General features: G+C 40.1%; 1 protein-coding gene across 3 annotated transcripts in view; it reads right to left on the bottom strand.

Moving 5' to 3' along the window:
- Positions 1-11,293: 11,293 nt before the first annotated feature.
- The window catches only part of CEMIP2 (cell migration inducing hyaluronidase 2), an 82,560-nt gene continuing 72,459 nt past the window's right edge, over positions 11,294-21,394 (bottom strand). For all 3 annotated transcript variants that reach the window (XM_017973081.4, XM_078366632.1, XM_002742857.6), the window contains 3 exons: positions 17,983-18,137; positions 13,663-13,766; positions 11,294-13,323 (listed from right to left, as the gene is read on the bottom strand). In XM_017973081.4, the coding sequence (XP_017828570.3) occupies positions 13,127-13,323; positions 13,663-13,766; positions 17,983-18,137 (456 nt within the window). In that variant the 3' untranslated portion in view covers positions 11,294-13,126. The remainder of the gene's footprint in view (positions 13,324-13,662; positions 13,767-17,982; positions 18,138-21,394) is intronic.

The raw sequence follows: 21,394 nt of genomic DNA, 5'->3' as shown, positions 1-21,394 counted from the left end.
GTGTTGAAATTTAGCATTCTGTGTTTATCATACATTCTTACATTTATAATATGTGGACAAAGTGAAAGGTAATCAGTATTTCTTTTCTCTACGGAAAAAGACAGGGACCTTAGCACAGAGTAACTTCCTCTGTCTCAAGGTTTCCAAGTTACCATGGAGTATTTCTAGCTTCTTTTGAAACAAAACACAAAAACAACTCTCCTTGTTATTTTATGGAAAATACTTTCTGAAATTGTGTTCGACATTTTATTGCTTCCTTTGTTCATCATTGTTTCTTGTACTCCACCCTGCAATCATTTAACTTGTCACTGAACCCCAGGGCTTTAGCCCCAGCCAAACAGATATTTTAACCCCAGGGCGGGTTAAAGAACCACCCTCGGATAGGTATCTAGGGTCCCTGAGTTGTAACCCAGAACTTTAGAGCATCCCTTTGGCTCTTCATCTACAGTGCCTATCCCCAAGAGCCAAGCAATTCAGGAGCCCAAGAGGACACTCCACCTGAGCAGGCACTTCTGGTCCTCCTCTGAACCATGTTTCAAAGGGATTTCCTTTGAAATGGAAAATGTTAAGTGCAGACTTTCAGTGTACCTTTCTGGTCCACACAAATCTTTATATCCTGCTCATTGATACTAGTTCCTTTCATATTTCCAACAAGTACAAATTTTCCTTTATTTTGAGCCAGCTCTGTGTGAGTTAATACAGAAAATATGGTATCTAATAAGTCTGTATGTATGTCTCAGGTAGAAGGGTTGTGAGGAGGGGAAAGTAGATTTTATATGTGCAAAATCCACTGCCTTAATCTTAATTTTACATATAAATAAATGAATAATTTAAGTGAAATAAAATTAATTGAATTATATTGGTTAATTTTATGATTAAATTGATTGAAATTAAAATTTTTAAATTACATATTAAGTAAATGCTTATCGTTTGTGGACCAGATAACTCTATGGTCTGGGGCAAATCACTTTATTTTTCTGAGCTCCAGTTTGGTTCACGCCTATAATCCCAGCACTTTGGGAGGCCGAGGTGGGTGGATCACGAGGTCAGGAGATCGAGACCATCCTGGTCAACAAGGTGAAATCCCGTCTCTACCAAAAATACAAAAATTAGCTGGGCATGGTGGTGCATGCCTGTAGTCCCAGCTACTTGGGAGGCTGAGGCAGGGGAATTGCTTGAACCCAGGAGGCGGAGGTTGTGGTGAGCCGAGATTGCGCCATTGCACTCCAGCCTGGGTAACAACAGTGAAACTCTGTCTCAAAAAAAAAAAAAAAGAAAGACATGGATGTGGATTGCATATGACTTCCATCTAAAGAATACAGCATAGAAAAGAGGGAAAGGTCAGAAAAGCAACTCTGCAGTTGAGAAATATGGCAAATCCTACCTGTACCAGGTGATCAAGGCTAGCATCAAAAGAGATTAAGTCATGATAATAGTATGTGCAGTTGACATAATGTGATGGGAATAGTACTTCTCACTGAAACTCAGTCTAAAAATGAGAAAAATATCAGACAGCTTCTAATGAGGAGCATTCTACAAAATAGCTGATCAGTACTCTTCAAAACTGTCAAGGTCATCAAAAAAAGGTGAAGTCTGAGAAATGTCTACTATGTAGAGGGGCCTAAGAAGCCATGACTGATAAATTCAATGTAATTTCCTTCATGGGACCTTAGAACAGATAAAGAACATTTGTTAAAAACAGAAACTCTAAATAAAATATAAACTTTATTATATCAGCATTAGTTAATGAAGTATAACAAATGTGCTGTATTAATCTAAGATGTTAGGCCAGGCACGGTGGCTCATGCCTGTAATCCCAGCACTTTGGGAGGCTGAGGTGGTGGATCACAGGATCAAGAATTCAAGACCAACCTGGCCAACATGGTGAAACTCCAGCTCTACAAAAAATACAAAAATTAGCCAGGTGTGTTGGTGGGCACCTGTAATCCCAGTTACTTGGGAGGCTGAGGCAGGAGAATAGCCTGAACCTGGAAGATGGAGGTTGTAGTGAGCCAAGATCACGCCTAGGCACTCCAGCCTAGGCAACAGACTAAGACTCCGTGTCAAAAAAAAAAAACTAATGTAAGATGTTACTAGAAGAAACTAGGTGTAGGGTATATGGAAACTCTCTGTACTATCTTCATAATTTTTCTATTAATGTAAAGCTATTCTAAAATTAAAAGTCCATTTTCAAAAAATCTTAAAAAGGAGATTGGATAAGATAATTTCTAGGAGGGTTTTTAGCCCTAACATTTGAGATCTAAATTAAAATAAGGAATCTTCAAGTTTAGCAAGGAAAGAAAGAAAATCTCTTCTTAGAGGTAGAAAATTGGATCATACAACCTCAAAACTAAGTGTATATCTATAAATATCATATTACCATTTCATATGAATTCATTTATAAGTTGTCTACCCAGCACTGTGTTTTCTGAATGTATCATATTGATACACAGAGACATAATTCATTCATCATTACCTGAAGCAGAGTAGTTCAATATAGTCTATCATGTATTTATACAGTTCCACATGATGAACATTCATGTTCTAATTTTTCAGCAATATAAACACAGCAATGAATTTGTCTGAACATGTTCGCTTATACACGAGCCAGAATTTCACAGGTGTAGATAAACAATTAAGGTAGCAAATGTACAAAGCTTTTAGATACTGCCAATTTGACCTCCAAAGTATTTGTACCAACTTACTTTCCAGCCAACAATATATTCCAGTTTCATTTTTTTCTACATATTCACTAACGCTTTGAATAGTATTTCATCTTTTAATTTCATTTTCCTTGAATACTAATAGAGCTGCCATTCAGATTTCGATTCTATTCTATTTCTGTTAGTTGGATATGATTACTTGCCCATTTTTTCCTGGTTTGCTTTTATGTTCCTCAATGATTTATAGAACATATACATATACATTGATAGTAATCCTTTGCTTGTTATACTTGCTATAAATATCTTGTTCAAGTTTGTGGTGTGTCTCTTGACTTTGCTTAAGGTATCTTTTGTCATACAAAAATTCCATTGTGCTATGGTATGAAAGTGTGTTTTCCTAAAATTCCTGTGTTTAAATCTAGGCACTAATGCAATGGTTTTGGGAGGTGGAGCCTTTGGGAGGTAAGGACAAAGCCAGAAGGCTCCATCTGTGATGGAAATGAGTCCCTGCCAAACATCAAATCTACCATCACCTTAATCTCAGACTTCCCAGTCTCCAGAACTGTGAGAAATAAATTTCTGTTTGTTGCTTGTTAGCTACTTAGTGTACGTTACTTTTTATAGCAGCCTGAATGTACTGAAATAAAATTAGTACCAAGAAGTGGTGTGCTGCTATAACAAATACCTAAAAATGTTGAAACAGCTCTTGGACTTGGCTAATAGAGGCTGGAAGTGAGACTTATGCTAGAAAAAGCCTACACTGGCATGAATGGGACCATAAACAGTAATTGTGGTAAGGACTCAGAAGAAGAGAGCTATAGAGAAAGGCTGAATCTTCCTAGAGAATACCTTACATGGTCACCAACAGAATGGTAAAGGTTATTCTGATAAGACGGTCTCAGATGGAGATGAGGAACATGCTCTTGGAAACTAGAGGAAAGGTGATCCTCATCATAAAGTTGCAAACAACTTGTCTGAATTGTGTTCTTGGCCTTGTGTTTTTGTGGAAGGCAGAACTTGTGAGTAATGACATGGCATATTTGGCTGAATAAACTAAACAAAGCATTGAAGGTCTGGATTAGATTCTCTTGAATGCTTATAGTAAAATGTGAGAAAGGGGAAATGAATTAAAGATGGAATTTTTAACCAGTAAAGAAGCAGAAGTTAAAGATTTGGAAAATTCTCAGCTTGTGTATATTGTAAAAAGTGAGAAAAGTGTTGGGAGCTAACACACAGGGTGTGGCCAAATGACCCTTTGATAAGGAAATTAGTATGGATCAGCCAGGTGTTACCCATCAAGACAATGGAGGAATGACTCTGAAGGCATTTCAAATTGGGGCTGCCACTCACCTCACAGGCCCAAGTGCAAGGACCTGGGGGAGACAGCAATTTCAAAGGTGCCAGATTCACTGGCAGCCCTGAGACCTTGGCTCCCTCTGCCCAGCACTGTCTCAAGATTCTGCTTCCTGCACTCTGTCACTAGGCTCCTCCACTGCCCGAGGTGTGGCTCTCGTGGCCCTGGTTCAATATGCACTATACCCAGCAGAGCTACAAGGGTCTGGTTCCCTCTACCTAAATTTCAAAGGATGATCTGGAGAGCCTGGAGCCCAGGTAGAAAACAGCCATGACGTGGGGCCACTGCAGAGGAATCACACTAGGGAAATTCTCAGTGGAGCCATGGGGGCATGGCCACCCTAAGACCAACAGTTAACCACTGGTGTGTGATTACATCTGGGGAAGCTGCATGCTCAAGACCCAGCAGAGAACCACCAGGGAGACAGGGCTTGCTCAAAGCCCCACCAAGAGAACTGCCACGGGGATAGGGCTGCTCTAAGCCATGAGGGCAAGGCCATGCCCCAGTGGGTTCAGAAAGTGGGACTTCAACCCTGCTAGGACTGTCAGGAAGAACCTCAAGTCAAAGAAGATTATTTTCAAGATTTAAGGTTTTGAATTGCTCAGGACCCACTACCCTGTTCTGCCCTTAAATAGGCAACCTAATTAGTAGAATGAGTCACACAGCCTGGAAATAGATGTGTGACAAAGGTGGCATTACAAATGGAATGGAAATGTCTATCCTGTTCCTGTCCCACCATTGTGTTTGGAAGCACATGTTTGATCGCACAGGTTCACAGCTGGAGATCATTTGCCCATGATGAGTCATACCTTCAGTCTCACCTATATCTGATTTGAATGATATTAAGATGAGACTTCAGACTTAGATTTTAAAGTTGATGCTGGAATCCGTTAAAACTTTTGGGGCTATTGGGATGAATATCTTTTTCATGTGAGATGGAGTTTATTTTGCTTCACAGTGTGAGATAAGGATCTAATCACATTTTTTTCGTATGGAAAACCAATTTTTCTCACATTATTTATTGAATAATTTATCCTTTACATGCTGATTTGTAATGCCATCTTTGTCACACATCTATTTCCAGGTTCTGTGACTCATTCCACTAGTTAGGTTGCTTATTTAAGGGCAGATTTCAAGGTTTCAACCCAAGATTCTAATTCAATCCACCTAGAACAGAGTCCATGAACCTGCAATTTCCATAGTTCTGATGGATACGGCCTATAACCCTCACTTTCAGAAACAGAGTCCTGGGCTTTGGTAAACAAAAGAGAATGCCAGAGTCCAGAGAAGATGATATTCTTTAATACAGGGTAGCCTCCCCTTTATAACCTGTTCTTTTCCCAAGTGGTATCTGAAACCTTAACATCCACTATTCAACAGCACTTGATTTCAATGCAACTTGACTCGTAGAAGTCTGACCAGAGAGAGAAACTAGGCCCCCATTTCCTCTAAACTTAGAAACTCATACTAAACAGGTGGGTATATCTACGTAGCTAACTTCCCCATGGTAATTAACAGATTTAACTTTTCCCTTGAAGCAGGATTCTACCGGTCACATACACCAGTGAAACTTTATTTTTGTAGCCCTCAACAAGATAATTACACTAGTATAACAAACTCTCAGACACATGAGAGACACACACACACATAAAAAGTAACAAGGAGGGCAGAATTTGTTTAGAAAAACATTTTCTCACTAAGCAAACTTCAAAATTCAATGATTAGAGTCCACTGGCTCCGACCTGCTAGTTGAAGAGTAGAGATAGTAGGAAAAGTGAAAGAAAACCGAGGTAGAGCCACTATTCTTCCTTCTCATTCTTTACTTTCAATTTACTATTCTTCAAGTCTGTAATTGGCTACCTTTATGCTTCATATTAGTTATTTGTCTTCTGTAAACAGATAAAGACCAAATAAAATTAAGAGCCTCTTGTGTTAGGTAGTAACAATACAAATACTAAATTGTTAGTTTAAAAGTTGACTCTCCAAAAACACTTAACATTTGTTATCAACTTTAAATCTAATTATTTTAGATAACATTACAGCAAAAATTATAACTGAAATCAACAAATTAACTCTTTCAAGGAATTTGAAACAAAAGCCAGAAAGTTTAGATCGTCAATGTAATAAAATCACACATTCCCATCACAAAAAGAATTTTGTGTTTGTAACTGACCCTATTCCTGGGGTCAGTTTCAGGATAAAACTGCACAGGAAGCCCCTAATCCTTACGATTCCTCATCTTGTTTATGTATCATCTATCTACTTGCATCCTTCCTTAACTTTGCTGGCATATGTCTTCAATACAGAGCTGCAACAAAGGAAAACTATAATTAACAAATCTCCTCCTTTTAGCTATTAAAATAGGTGACTTACTGAAATGCAAGACATTACCAAAAGAGAATTTTCCAGTGTTCACAGAGCACAGCTTCCAGGAAGATATTGGGATAAACATGCTTTCTTGTGGCCAAGATCCTGGTCCTGGAATCTGAGTGGATTATATGTTTCAGAGCCAGGTACTGTTTCTCATCTAGATCTGTGTTCTGAGAACATTGCTTAAGCTGGAGGAAAATCACAGTATAATCCATGACCTTCCGGAAGGTAATCAGAGGGATTCCACTCAAGTACAAATACTCATATCCTGTAGATGTATTGACTCCACTACCCAGAACTAGTTCTCCAGGGTGTGAATTTTCCGGATCTGTAATTTCCTCTACACACAGATGAAATCAGTCTCATATAGAGTTCAATATTCTGCCAGAGGGCAACAGTGCTTTAAAAACCAATAGATCAGATATGTATACAAAAATTCCGGGTATGCATTACTTTCAGAACTATAAGGTGCTCTGGGCAGATATTAAAATCGCATTGCCTCCCAAGAGAGAATTTGTTTTAGACATGAGGACTGACCTGATTTTTGAATTACTTTAGCAAGGGCTGAGGATCCTGGGGGTTAGAAGGGAACATGTGAGCAGCAGTGGAACATGAGTTACCAAACAGTTTTGGGAATGTGGTCTTCCCACAGGACAAGGGCCCCAGGGATGGGCAGCTGGGAAGGGGGCACAGAATCATGGGAAAGCATGTTGTCAAAAGCACTCATTTTGTTGAGTTATGGTGCTAGGGCAACTAAGGGCATGAATGCAAACCTCATGATGATGTTCAGACCAACTCACTGAACGAGGATTGCCTGGCCTCAGGTCTCGTTTTCTAGATACGAGTAACAATACCAGAGTGTGTTGAAACTAGGGCAGGGTTTTGCATAAGATATTCTCAGTGGTTCCCCAAACTGGCATTATCTTGGAAGCTTTTTTTTTTTTTAATCCAGATTCCCTAATTCTTAACCCTCAACAAACAGACTACTAAATTAGAATTCACAGTGGTCTGGAAATCTAAGTTTTTAGAAAACAAACCATCAGGTGTTTTTGATGACCAGCCATGTTCAGGATCTCATTTAATCCCCTCTCTAATTCCACAAAAGTACAAATAGTTCCATTTTATAGATGAGAAAGCTGAGGCTCAGGAGGAGGAAGCTGCTCCCATAACCACCACTAAATAGAGAGCTTTAGCAGAATCAAACCTAGATTGGTCACCAAAACATCCACACCAACATCAAGTAACTGTATCAGACACTCTACCCTGCCTCCACTCGACTTCCTCTCTCTAAGAACTATTTTCCTTAAAAAACAAAACAACTGACCACATGCACTCTTAAAGGAGGCAGAAGTTTTGTCATCTTTCTCTCCCATCAGAACTCTTGTTCTCCTACCCAGCGTGGCAGCTAAGGATGTTTCTTGCCTCCTAAGACTTGCAAATCCTGCATTTTCCCACATCAGAAACCTACCTGATCCAGGCCCTCCTTTCTCAGGAACTGGATGTTGACAATCAATATGGGCTGATGGGAGGTGAACCTCCCATAACCACCCTCTTCCCTGGCAACAGTCAATCTTACTATCCATCAACTCTACTCAGCCACATCCTGCAACCTTCCGTGAAGTTCATGCATTAAAAGGTTTGTGCTTGCAAAGCAAACTGCTTGTATGAAATGATTCATTCTACCTCACAAAAAATACATCTGCAATTACCAATTAGAGCTTCAATAAATGTGAAATAACCAGCGTGGATACAGTTTCATCAAAAAGCAAAGAAACCTATGTTTTCGTTAGTCTGTGCAGCCTAATTGTGGCCAAATGTACATTTTCCTTTAAAGGCTTTAATAAAAAACTTGCAGAAAATAAAGAATAGCTGGGGTTTCAGAGTAGGAATAACTGTAGCCAAAAGAATCATTCTAGTGGTATTTCAGGCATCATGGGGGGAGGACTCAGTCATGGGCTCCAAACCTTTGCCCCGGTAACAGCTACATACTCCACCCAGCATCAAATCGGCCCTAGTCAGAAGTTCTAGGAAAGACTACATAGAATCATTAAGGTTAAAAAAAAAGTCAATTTTGTTCAGATGTGTTTTCTATTGAAGGAAAAGAGGGAAAGGAAGAACAGGTTCAATACATTCTATGAGATGGTCAAACTTTAGTGTTCACAATAATCATCTGGAGCGCTTGTTATGACATTGGATATGACAGCTCCAACTCCTAGAAATGCCACTTCTCCTGTCTGAGCTGGGGCTTGGGATTCTGCATTTCCTTCAAGCACCTCAGGTGATTCTGATGCAGGTTTTTCCCTTAACTTGCTATTTTAAAAATTCTCACAATGTAGGAAGGTTCCAAGAACCCAAGGACAATGAATGCCGGTCTACACTTCACTGAGATCAAGGGCTGGTAAACTTTTTCAGTAAAGGGCCTAATAGTAAATATTTTCAGACTTACAGTCTCTGTAGCAGCTACTCATCTCTACCCCTGCAGCATAAAATGCCCACAGTTAATACGTATACACAAATGAGTGTGGCTGTGTTCCAATAAGATTTGATTTATGGACACTGAAATTTAAATGTCATAGAATTTTCACCTCATAAAATATTACTCTTCTTTTTCTTCTGTTATACTTAAATATATTAAAACTTCCTAGCTCAGAATTGTAGGCAGAGGTCTGCCAACTCGGATTTCTCAGTTGTGATTATGAAGCCAGCTTTTCTGTGGATGAACTTTAAACTTACCATTTTTCAGATTTAAACTAATTATTTTCTCTTAGGAAAATTACAAAAACACATCGATAATGATGTTTTTTGGTCCACGCTTTGCTGTATTTTCAGATATAACATGTTCACACCTTGCCATGGCTGATAATTTTGGATGTCCTGTGGGGCACAGTTCCTCATTTAGAAATCACAGTTCAGTTAGTCCTTGTCTAAATTTACCACATAAAAATAAAAAGCGTGTGTGCCCTTATCCACAACACCAGGGCCTACTTAAGCATCCTTTTATTAGTTTCTTTCTCAAATTGAAGATAAATAAGGGGGAAAAAAACAACAACTCTTCTCTCCCAAATGACTCACATGGTCCAGCAAGTCGTGAACAGCATTTTGCCATTTGTGAGCAAGGAAGCAGGAATGGAGTTCCCTGATATTTTTTCCCTCCCTGACCTTTTGTTGAAAATTAGCTTCAGCTCAGTGTCTGCTCACATTTCCAGCAGACTGGGTTATAACCAAGTAAGACTAACAGTAATGATACAAATCTGCTGCCCTATTAAAGGTCTTTACCTCCAGGGGATTTATCAGGTTATTAAACATTGTTTAATAAGTATCCAAAAACTAAACAAGAATTCCACAAGGAAGCTCCAACTCTGCATGATGAAATTAACAAACACTGTCATCATGGAATCTCTGTATTGTACTTATCTCCTAGGAACAAAGAAAAAAACACTTGAACTAAGTTCATTCCTTCTTATAGAAATGCCTCTCAACCAGACTCCTCCAAACATGACCTCGTCTCTTAAAGAACAAAAACCTACCATAGTTATCTAAAACACTAAAGCTTTGATCTACCACTTCATTATCCTCCCCTCCTTAAGACAAAGTAACCTGCTTAATGGCATGAGGATGTGCTGTCTCTTGATGAAGTTAGAGAACAGAGGAGTCATTAATCCTTTTCCCTCCCCGAGTCTAAACATCAGCTTAGAGGCTGCTTTGGAGTCCATGAGACGGTGTGTCTGCCTTTCATCTTCCTGCCAGCACCCTCTTCCAGCCTCTGAATATATGGCATGCAGACTCAGGTGGAGAGGCAGGAATCACAGCAAAGACTTAAACCCCAGTCTATGGATACATGAGAGCCTCTGTGTTTCTCATCAGCTGGCTGATTTGTGGACGACCACATTTCTGGAGCTCAACCAACTGCCTCACCTGATGGAAAATGCTTACGAACTTATAAATCACCTTTGAATATATTTTCTTAGTAGAAATAGAACAGACTGCTAGCTCCCAGTAGTCTGAAATGTATGTATCAGTGTATAGAACCAATTTAATGACTTGAGAGGATTGAGGACTAAAAACTGTATTAAAAGGTTCTATTAAAAAGAGACAATAGTGAAAAGCTTTGTTTAGGGCTGGTAGTTTTGAGAGTAACATAGGAAACGCAAATAAAAATAATAGATAAATGCAATTTTGTTTTAGTCACAAAAAATTATAGACTGGAGTTAAACAGTGAGCTTATTATATTAGTGCAGTGGTTCCAAAACCTGGCTGCATATCAGAATCATCCAGGGAGCTTTAAAAAAAATTCCAATGCCCAGGCTGCACCCCACACCAATTAAATCTGAATCTAGGGGGAAGGGAGTGAAGTCCAGGCCTCTATATTTTTTTTAAAGCTCTTCAGGTAATTCCAGTGTGCAGCGAAGGTTGAGAACCTCTGTACTGGAGAATATAGTCCCTGCCCTTCTGAAGCTTATTCTTACAATATTTACTTGGTAGATTCTGTCCACCAATTATCTTCCTCGCTTCAGTCAGTAACTTCTTTACAACTGGAATCTGAATTTTAAATTTATACATAGAGATATAAATTCACAGACAGGCCAGGCACTGGTGGCTCATGCCTGTAATCCCAGAACTTTGGGAGGCCACAGTGGGAGGATCACTTGAGGTCAGGAGTTTGAGAGCAGCCTGGCCAACATGGTGAAACCCCGCCTCTACAAAAAATACAAAAATTAGCTGGGTGTGGTGGCAGATGCCTGCAGTCCCAGCTACTCAGGAGGCTGAGGCAGGAGAATTGCTTGAACCTGGGAGGTAGAGGCTGCAGTGAGCTGAGATTGCGTCATTACACTCCAGACTAAAGACAGAGCAAGAATCCATCTCAAAAAAAATAAAATAGATAAATAAATTCACATACACACAGATATAGAATACATGCACACATATTTTTATTTAACTTAGGCCCTGATTATTAGTATATAAAACAGAAAAATCGAGTGCCTTGGTAATTTACATATCTTCTCCAAATCTTTAAAGAGCCAAACTCTAAAAAACACACATAAAGATATTTAAGTCATAAAACTTTACACACACACGCACGTGCACACACACACACACACACACACACACACATGCAAACTTTAATGAGCTTCAGGAACCATGATCAAATAATAGCAGGTAAAATCTCATTCATCAATATACGAAAAAACCCCACAAAACAAAAAACTAACTTTGATTAAGACATGTGCCCTTAGTAAGAGCACTTACAGTTAGAAAGGTTTTTCGGTAGCACTTTGAGGTAGCATATTTTGTAAAATAACAGAAGTCACAGAGCTGCTCTGCAGTTTCTCCTGGATACCAAGGTAGAGGCCATCGGCCTTTGCCCTTGGAAAAGGAAAGTGAAATTATCTACTCATTGCCAGTGTCAGCCTGAACTTCCTATCACCTGCCCTCGGCCATCCCTCCTCTACACTTCATGCATAGGGGATTTTAGAAGAACATCAAGACATTTTACTGCTCCTTTCCTCTTGGTATGGCAGCGTCCCAGGCTGTAAAGCCAACTGCCTCTTGCTGCATGTGATTCACCGGCAGGAGACGCATGGACCCCACGAAAGAGAAGCTGGGCATCAAGGCTTTTTAATTGGCTTTAACATCTCATTAAGAAAGAGTGACTCATTCCTGTAAGGCTATAAAGAGGTTCACTTCTGAGTAGTAGCTCCACAATTCCGACCCTAGAAAGTGCTCCTTTTTTTCTTCCCTGGGTGTAATCATTTTGGGGTATCATTAAGCTTTCTGGGATATTCCTGGCAGGAGGGTGAGCAGAAAAGCTTTTAAAAATCCACACAAAATGACAACAGAAAACCCAAGTGCAAGAGCAACACCAAGAACAGACTTCCTTTGTGCAAGTTAAAACGATACAAGTTTACCGTTCAGGAAAACAACCTACTACTTATTAAAAAAAAAAAAGAAAAGAAATATTCAGTTCAGCTCTGCATTTTAAACACACATACACAGTCAAAACAAGCTAAGGATTAAAGCTGCAAAAATGGTCCCAACAGCTTCAGACTTTTGCTGCAGGAAAAGTTTTTGCCCAACAGTCACAGATTAAAGGGATTTCTAATCCCCAAGAGCCCTTTTGTCCCAATATACTTCCTGTTTGAAAGTTGAACCCTTACAAGTAATCGATAAACAAGTGAATAAAAACAGCACATGTCCAGGCAAAAAAGGGCATGAGCTGGGCCTGAGTTGCCACTTATAACTCTGTCATTCAATATCATAGAAAATCCTCAAACGGTGCCCAGAAACAGGGCCCCAGACGCTGCTGAACATGCCAGCCACCAAGTCAACTGCCACCAGACACAACTGAGCATTAGACTTCAAGTATTCAAGGTGCTACAATAGCTGGTCCTCTAAAGACCTCAGGCTGACTCAGAAGCCCCCACTCCACCCCACCCCATTATACAAAAAGTAAAAACACTGCTCATGATCATTACAAAATACTGGGGTAGAAAGTGAGCAATAAGAGATCTGCTCTCTGAATATACCAGCCTTACAAATACAAATGACGTCTTTAACATTTTGTACAACTAGAAGGGGCATGAAGCTGGTATCCAAGCAATGACTTCAAACACTTTTTCTCCCCGTTCTGTATCAAACTGGAAAATGGTTCCGGTGGGTTAACAGTGTCATTTTAAAATGCCATAAATTAAATAAGTTAGTTCACATTTTTTTCCCCCAGCACTTAAGTTACAGTTAGTCTCTAATGTGCTTTTGAAGCTTGCTTTAGCAGTTCCAGGTCTCTTCTGTGGACAGGGGCAGCTCTGGGACAACCATATTCGTCCAGCTGCAAAGGTATGAATTGTTCAAGCACCCCAAGGCCCTGTCCAGCAGGACTGGTAAACAGCTTAGTCCATGATGGTTTAAAGTTTCCACTGAATCCCAAAAATATGGTGCTCCCTAAAAAAAAAAAAATAAAATAATTTCAATGTATGTCACTATATTCCAGCGAGAGAATGCAAGAGGTGAGTCGGAGGTGAGCAAAACAAAGGCAGCTATTAAAAACTCTACACTTCCTCACATCAGCAAATGAACTTTCACCACCCACCTCCTGCCCCAGATAACAAACCACATCTCAACACACTTCCTCTCATACTGTCCCCTTATTTAGAAATCATTCTAACGAGACTCACTCCAGCAAAACAAGCTCATGAAAATTGTCTGGGAACTGAATTGCACCATAAAATTGCCTATGTTGCTGGCCCTGTAAGAACTTCATGGAATAATACAGATACAAACCTTTGTCATAAAGATGAGCTGGTTTGGCTAATCCCAGAGGTACTAGTAAGTCTGAAATGTTCAACTGCTTTATTTCTCCTCTTGTGCTCAACAGAACAATTGACCTGTATGTAAAATTTAGAAGGTCAGAACCAGTTTCAATCCTTCAGCATGAGTATCTTCCTGAACTGAGTGCTGAATAGAAATATTAGATAAAAGCAGAACTCCTAAAAGAAAAAAAGCCCAGAGGCTTTTTCATCCAATTCCCACTCTCCACCCCACACCATGGGCTTCACATCTTGCTATTACAAGGGGTAACACACAGAGAAACCAAATCAGTTATGTAAGTTCACCTAGTGCAGGGGTTCCCAACCCTGGGCCATAGACGGGTACCAGTAGATTAGGAATTGGGTTGCACAGCAGGAGGTGAGCAGACCAAAGCTTCATCTACATTTACAGCCATTCCCCATCACTTGCATTATAGCCTGGCCTCTGCCTCCTGTCAGGTCAGCTGTGGCACTCACCTCTCACAGGAGCAGGAACCCTATTGTGAACTGAGCATATGAGAGGTCTAGGTTGTGTGCTCCTGAAAATCTAATGCCTGATGATCAGTCAGTGTCTCTCATCACCCCCAGATGGGACCATCTAGTTGCAGGAAAACAAGCTCAGAGTTCCCACTGGTTCTACATATGGTGTGTTGCATAATTGTTACATTGTAATATTTCATTATATATTATAACATAATTACATTGTAATATATATAATTCCATAGTAATATATTATACATAATTACAATATAATTATATCATTGTAATTATATAATATAATAATAATAGAAATAAAGTGCACAGTAAATGTAATGCACTTGAATCATCCTGAAACCATCCCCCTCCCCCTCCGGTCCATGGAAAAAATTATCTTCCATGAAACCGGTCCCTGATGTCAAAAAGGCTGGGGACTGCTGACCGAGTAAATGGTTTGGGACACAGCTGTTTTAGGGAATAGTTTATTGTTGCTGTTATTTATAATTTGTATAAATTTGTAGGGCACAAGTGCAATTTCATTACATTCATAAGACTGCACCGTGGTGAAGTCAGGGCACTTAGGGTATCCATCACCCAAATAACACACTGGGCCATTAAGTAATATCTCATCCACCCCTCACCCTTCCTTCTCCACTGTCTATCAGGGAATACGTTTACTGTAACATGGGAGAATGGTTTTGTTTTGTTTCAAATATACTATTTACATTCTACTTTCTATTTATTAAATAAATGGATAACACAATTCTAAAAATGAATAAATGTGTTTTACATGGTTGGAACTGGAATCTTTGTCACACAGTAAACCAACACACATAGTCGTTTCTATATGCGGATTCTCTATTCTTCTCCTCTGAGCTTGCTCTTCTCTGCCAAAGCTATGCTGGCCTTACTACTACGGCTTCATGGTTTATTTTAATATTTGATAAAACAAGCTCCTTGTATTACTATAATTTGTTTATATTTTACTACTCTCTCATTTATTCTTCCAGATGAACTAGAGTATCAACTGTCAGGTACGATAGAAAAGTACCTTCTGGGACACTAATGGAAATGTGTCGAATTTATTTTTTAATTAAGGTAAAGTGACATTTTTATTAATTTTTCCATTCAGCAACAAGGAGAGTCTCTCAGTTTATTCAGCTCCTATTGCATATCCTTTAGCAATGTATTTAACAATGTATTTATTTTCTCTCTCTCTCTGTGTGTGTGTGTGTGTGTGTGTGTGTGTGTGTACATATAAACTCACTGCTTCAAAAACTTTAATCAGAAATGTTCTTAGCCAGCTGGGTGCAGTGGCTCATTCCTTTAATTCCAGTACTTTTTGGGAGGTGGAGATGAGAGGATCACTTGAGCCCAGGAGTTCAAGACTAGCCTGGGAAACAGCAAAACTCCATCTCCACAAACAAATTTTTTTAAAAAATTAAACAAACAAAAAAACCAGCCAGGCGTGGCGGTATACATTTCTAGTCCCAGGTAGGAGGCTGAGGTAGGAGGGTCACTTGACCTGGAAGGTTGAGGCTGCACTGAGCTGTGATCACACCACTGCACTCCAGCCTGGGCAACTGCTTTTTGTTTTGTTTTGCTTTTTTAGACACAGGTTCCTTGCTCTGTCACCCAGGCTGAAATGCAGTGATACAACTATAGCTTACTGCAGCCTCAAACTCTTGGGCTCAAGGGGTCTTCCTGTCCTAGCCTCCCCAGTAGCTGAGACTATAGGTATGTGCCTGCATATCCAGATAATTTTTTAATTTTTTATAGAGTCAGGGTCTCATTACATTGCCCAGACTAGTCTTGAACTCCTGGCCTCAAGTAATCGTCCTGCCATGGCCTCCCAAAGTGCTGGGATTGTAGGAATGGGCTACTGTGCCTGACCTCTTGGCCAGTGTTACTGAAAAAAATTTTTTCAAGAATCAGTGTTTAGGGGACTCTGAGTAGCTCTTATTAATTAAAAGGTAACATCAGATTGATTTATTTTCAGAGTCATTAAGGATGTCTACAGGAAGTTGAGATTTACGTAGTATGTCTTAATGTGGGTCTTCATAGTTCTTAAGATTAAGAGCCTTAAGTCTCATGCTGGTATGAGTTCTTTACTGTAGTCTTTCTTTTCTGTTTTTTTGGAGACAGAGTCTCGCTCTGTTGCCCAGGCTGGAATGCAGTGGCATAATCTTAGCTCACTGCAAACTCTGCCTCTTGGGTTCAAGCAATTCCCCTGTCTCAGCCTCCCACGTAGCCGGGATTACAGGTATCCACCACCATGTAGGGCTAATTTTTTGTATTTTTAGTAGAAATGAGGTTTCACCATGTTGGCCAGGCTGGTCTCAAACCCCTGACCTCAGGTGATCTGCCTGCCTGGGCCTCTCAAAGTGCTCGGATTACAGGTGTGGGCCACCACACCTAGCCTACTGTAGTCTTTCTAAAGCAGTGGTGACACAATCTAGAAATAGTGCAGCAGTCTAAGCACCACCACTCTGCACACCTGACCTTCTTCGATTAGTCAGAATTACCCACAAGATCATACGGTCACCCCCCAACCCTATACGCACAGACATGTGCTCGATCTCCATAGAAGTCAGTTGCTCCATACCTTCTTAACACTTTATTAAAATACAACACACACATTGAAGTTTTGCAAACAAAACCTATCTGTATAACCAGAGGGCAGATCAAGAAACAGCATTACCAGTATCCTAAAAGCCTTTCTGTTAATGAGTTGGCTTTACCTCTTAAATCTATGGGGTACCTTGCAGTACTGCCATGTTGTCCTAAATATTTGTGGTGAGGTTTAAATTCTAGATGGTTTTAGGGGAAGTGAGCGTATGTGTTTTCAACATTAGGAAAAATCTTTAAATCTTTCAAGAAAATTGAGGCTGTACAAGTGTCTTAAACCAGAAGACAGAACTACATATACACAATTAATGTTATATCCAAATAATCCAGTGACTTCATTGAATTTATTGGGATCTAGTTCTATAAACTATACAGAACATAAGCAGTCGGAAAATGATTCTAAAGCTTGATAGGCCTCTAATTTGGGGGAAGTTTATGTTCCTTCCTTAATGGTTCCACTAAATGAAAGCCTGTGTATAAATGAACATCTGTGGCAAAGGCAGAAAACACCGAGTTCATCTCCTTGCCTTTAGGCAGGGTCTAACAAACCCAGAAAAGGAAAGGTTTCTCTCCTATGCAGCTTTCCTCAGAGACAGAAAAGAAAACTAATCAGACTAGTGCGCTAAAAGAGCAACTACACACTCAACCACTTCAAAAATCAATTTACTCTTTTCCAGCCATTTCCAAGTGACCCAGGTGATGACTTCCTGTATCGGTCATAGTGCACTGCTGTCCAAGAGCATCAGTGGGACAGATGGCTGCAAAGGTAAACTGCCTGGAAAATCACTTCAAATAGTAATAAGCCTTCTGAGGGAGACTGGACAAAATATATTAACTTAATACTAAAAAGTATAATGTTCTGTCTGATACTTGTTTTATGAGACTCAAAAAATAAATAAAAAGTGGGATAGTAATGTTTCAAACAATAAGCTGTTTTTCCTCCTAAGAGCCTTTCTACCATTTGTAAAATCTTGCAAAATCCAAGTTCTGCCACTGATAAGCAATGGCTTATCAGTGATAAGCAGCTTAGATGACGCGAGCATCCATCTGATGTAGGAGAGGAATGAATACCTTGCACAGTGCCCTGAATGTCCACAGAGTGAAAAATCAGTTGACCAGGCATTATTGGTTTGGAGCACTCCACATCTTTAAGGTGGCTTTTCCCTGTTACAGCACAAGCTTGACCTACCTTGGAGGGATGCCTGTTTTTAAGTACTCTTCCATGCGACTGACATTAGCAAGAAGAAAATCCTTTCTTTCCGTCAACTGGAATGGAACACTGCACGCATTCACAACAACGAGGAGGACGCCTACGTTTTGGAAGGTAAAGCTGGTGCCATTGACCTGAGAACGCAAAAATGACTTCTGCTGACATCAGCATTTCAAGAACATCTGCAGGATGACTCATTTTTCCAGCCCTTCCCTTTGTCTTCTAAACCCATGATTCAAAGTATATTTCCAAGATTCCAATTGTATGTTTCACTTGGTTTTCACTCACCATCTGAAATTGTGCCTGTGATCCTAGACGCTGCCTATAGATTCTGCCTTGACTGATGTTTGCTGATTGGAGAAGCTGCTTTGAGCAAGGCATGGTGTCCCCAACTCAGCTAAACTGGGTGACTCATTCTGCAGTGCTCAAGGCCTTCCTTCTTACACATACTCTCTAACTGGGGTCAAAGCTTTGTAAGTCAATGATAGGTGGCTGCCTCTATACTTCAGCTCAGATGGTTCATTTATTGTCATATTGGTTCAGAAAATGATACACACACACATAGAAATATACATCATGCCTTGACCCACAGGAATTCCATGTTGTTTATATTTGTAGTTTGCTATAAATACAGCTCTCCTCTGAGATCAAAATGACAAAGTGGTAATTTTATTTGAATTTAAGCTACAAGGAACTACTACATTTATTTCACAATTATTGTGAGCTAAATTTTCACAGTCATCCTCTTTAAATCAATGGTTTGTGATCTTTTTAAGAAAAAGGACCCCAGACATTTCCAAATATCATTAATTCCTCAGCCAAAAAGGAAGACACAAAACAAAACAACTGACTAAACACTAATTAAACCCAAAGGCACTGTTTCTAAGATGTAAAATTATAAAGTATGGTAAAGGCTAACCAAGGAGAAATGTTCTCACCACTCTACCTGTCCATGCTTGGGGAAATTATAATGTTTATAAATTTTACTTCTAATCACTTTTGATTTCAGTGATATTTGAAATGGCCCTTTAAGGCCAGGCTCAGTGGCTCATGCCTGTAATCCAATCCCAGCACTTTGGGAGGCCAGGGTGGGTGGATCACTTCAGGTCAGGAGTTCGAGACCAGCCTAACCAAAATGGTGAAATCCCATCTCTACTAAAAAGACAAAAATTAGCTGCGTGTGGTGGTACATGCATGTGATCCCAGCTACTAGGGAGGCTGAGGTAGGAGAATTGCTTGAACCCAGAAGGTGGAGGCTGCAGTGAGCGGAGATGGTGCCACTGCATTCCAGCCTGGGCAACCGAGTGAGACTCTGTCTCAGAGAAAAGAAAAAAAGGTCCTTTAGCTATGTTTAAATTGCACCAATCCAGTGAATAGTTCTGGAAGCATTTGAAGTAAATTTTATATGTGGAAAGACTAGACATATTTCCTTATTTTTAAAAATCTCAATACTTAAAATTGAGGTACATTTAAGAAAAATTACATAACAGTCCTCAACATATTCAAACTGCCCCCACGAAAAGTATCCCCAAAACCTGTTGCTTAAAAAAAAAAAAAAAACACAAAACTTCCCATGAAAACTAAAGCAAAGCAAGGTCCAGTGGCCCATGCCTGTAACCTCAGCTACTCAGGAGGCTGAAGTAGGAGGGTCACCTGAGTCTAGGAGTTCAAGGTCATCCTGGGCAGCATGGCAAGACTCTGTCTTAAAAAAAAAACAAAACCAGCTGGGTGCAGTGGCTGATGCCTATAATTCCAACACTCTGGGAGGCTGAATCACCTGAGGTCAGGAGTTCAAGACCAGTCTGGCCAACTTGGTGAAACCCCATCTCTAATAAAAATTTAAAAATTAGGTAGGCGTGGTGGCTGGTGTCTGTAATCCCAGCTACTCGGGAGGCTGAGGCAGGAAAATCGCTTGAATTGGGAGGGTGGAGATTGCAATAAGCCAAGATAGACTCCCAAATAAGCCACTGCACTCCAGCCTGGAGACTCTGTCTCAAAACAAACAAAAACCCTAATGCAATGCCAGATCATAGGGAAGAGTTTTCAGATAATAAATGTGAAAAGTACTAGAGATAAGCATGATTTTTCTAGAGTCCCAGGCACCCAGTGTGTAGCAATGGAGTCCCACAATGTTTTCTCAGGGGGCATATCCTGCCTGAGATTTTTTTTTTTTTTTTGACAAAAAGCTCTACCCATATCCCCTCTCTCCCTCTCTCTCCCTCTCTCTCTCCCTCTCCTTCCCTCTCTCTCTCGATTATCTAGTAAACTACCAGACCAGTGAGACTCAGTACCCACCTGCTCTCCCTTATGCAACTCCCACCAGATACCATGCTAACATGCTGGGATCAGGTTCCTCATGCAGCTGACTACAGTAAGATGCTAAGATAGCAAATTTCATGCCACTAAAATTACATCATGAGTGCATTACAAAATGCAGGACTGCTAAAGGAGGGGAATAGGTATAAACACAGACTTGAAGAATCTTTAACCTGGTGTGATGGCTCACACCTGTAATCCCAGCACTTTGGGAGGCCAAGGTGGAAGGATTACTTGAGCCCGGAAGTTCAAGACTAGCCTGAGCAACACCTTGGGACTCTGTCCCTATAAAAAGTGTTTTAAAAATAAACCAAGTGCTATCAAAATTAACCAAGTGCTACAGCATGTGCCTTTAGTCCCAGCTACGTGGGAGGATCAATTTAACCTGGGAGGTGAAGGTTGCAGTGAGCCGAGACTGCACCACTGCACTCCAGCCTGGGTGACAGAGTGAGACCCTGTCTGAAAAACAAACAAAAAACCCAAGAATCTTTGAGCTACATTTACATAGGGATGTCTTAATTCAGAGTTGTGAAGTAGAACTTTAGTTCTGGAGCTGGAGGGTAGTGATGGTTGCACAACAATATGAATGGACTTCATACCATGGACATTTGAGAATGGTCAAGATGGTAAAGTTTATATGTATTTTATCACAATAAAAAAAAACTGAGAAACAAACAAAGTAAACTTTGATTCTGTCTACATATATATGCAGTTGTGATTATGTTGCCCACCACTAAAAAGACCATGGCTAAAAAGCCCCTAAAGAGACCATGTGAGATGGCACAGGTTTTTGCTGAGTCCTGGTTGAAAGGTTGGATACCAGTCACCCAAAGAGTTCTTTGCACCCGGGTCAACCTGATTTTGGAGAGGCCACATGCTGAGACCTGGTTCTCAGTGGCTAACCTGGCTCTATGCGCACGTGCTAGTGTTGATACTGAAACTCATGTCTATACTTCCATCAAGCCACTTAGAAAAGACAACTAACACTTTGAACACTTTGCATCTTCATTTTCCTCAATAGAAGAGGCAATCTTAAAAGGCCAAAGAGTTGTTAAAAACTTTCATTTCCCATGTC

This window comes from Callithrix jacchus, chromosome 1 (genome assembly GCF_049354715.1).
Source record: "Callithrix jacchus isolate 240 chromosome 1, calJac240_pri, whole genome shotgun sequence".
Taxonomy (NCBI): domain Eukaryota; kingdom Metazoa; phylum Chordata; class Mammalia; order Primates; family Cebidae; genus Callithrix; species Callithrix jacchus.
This window is presented reverse-complemented; position numbering and strand designations above follow the sequence as displayed.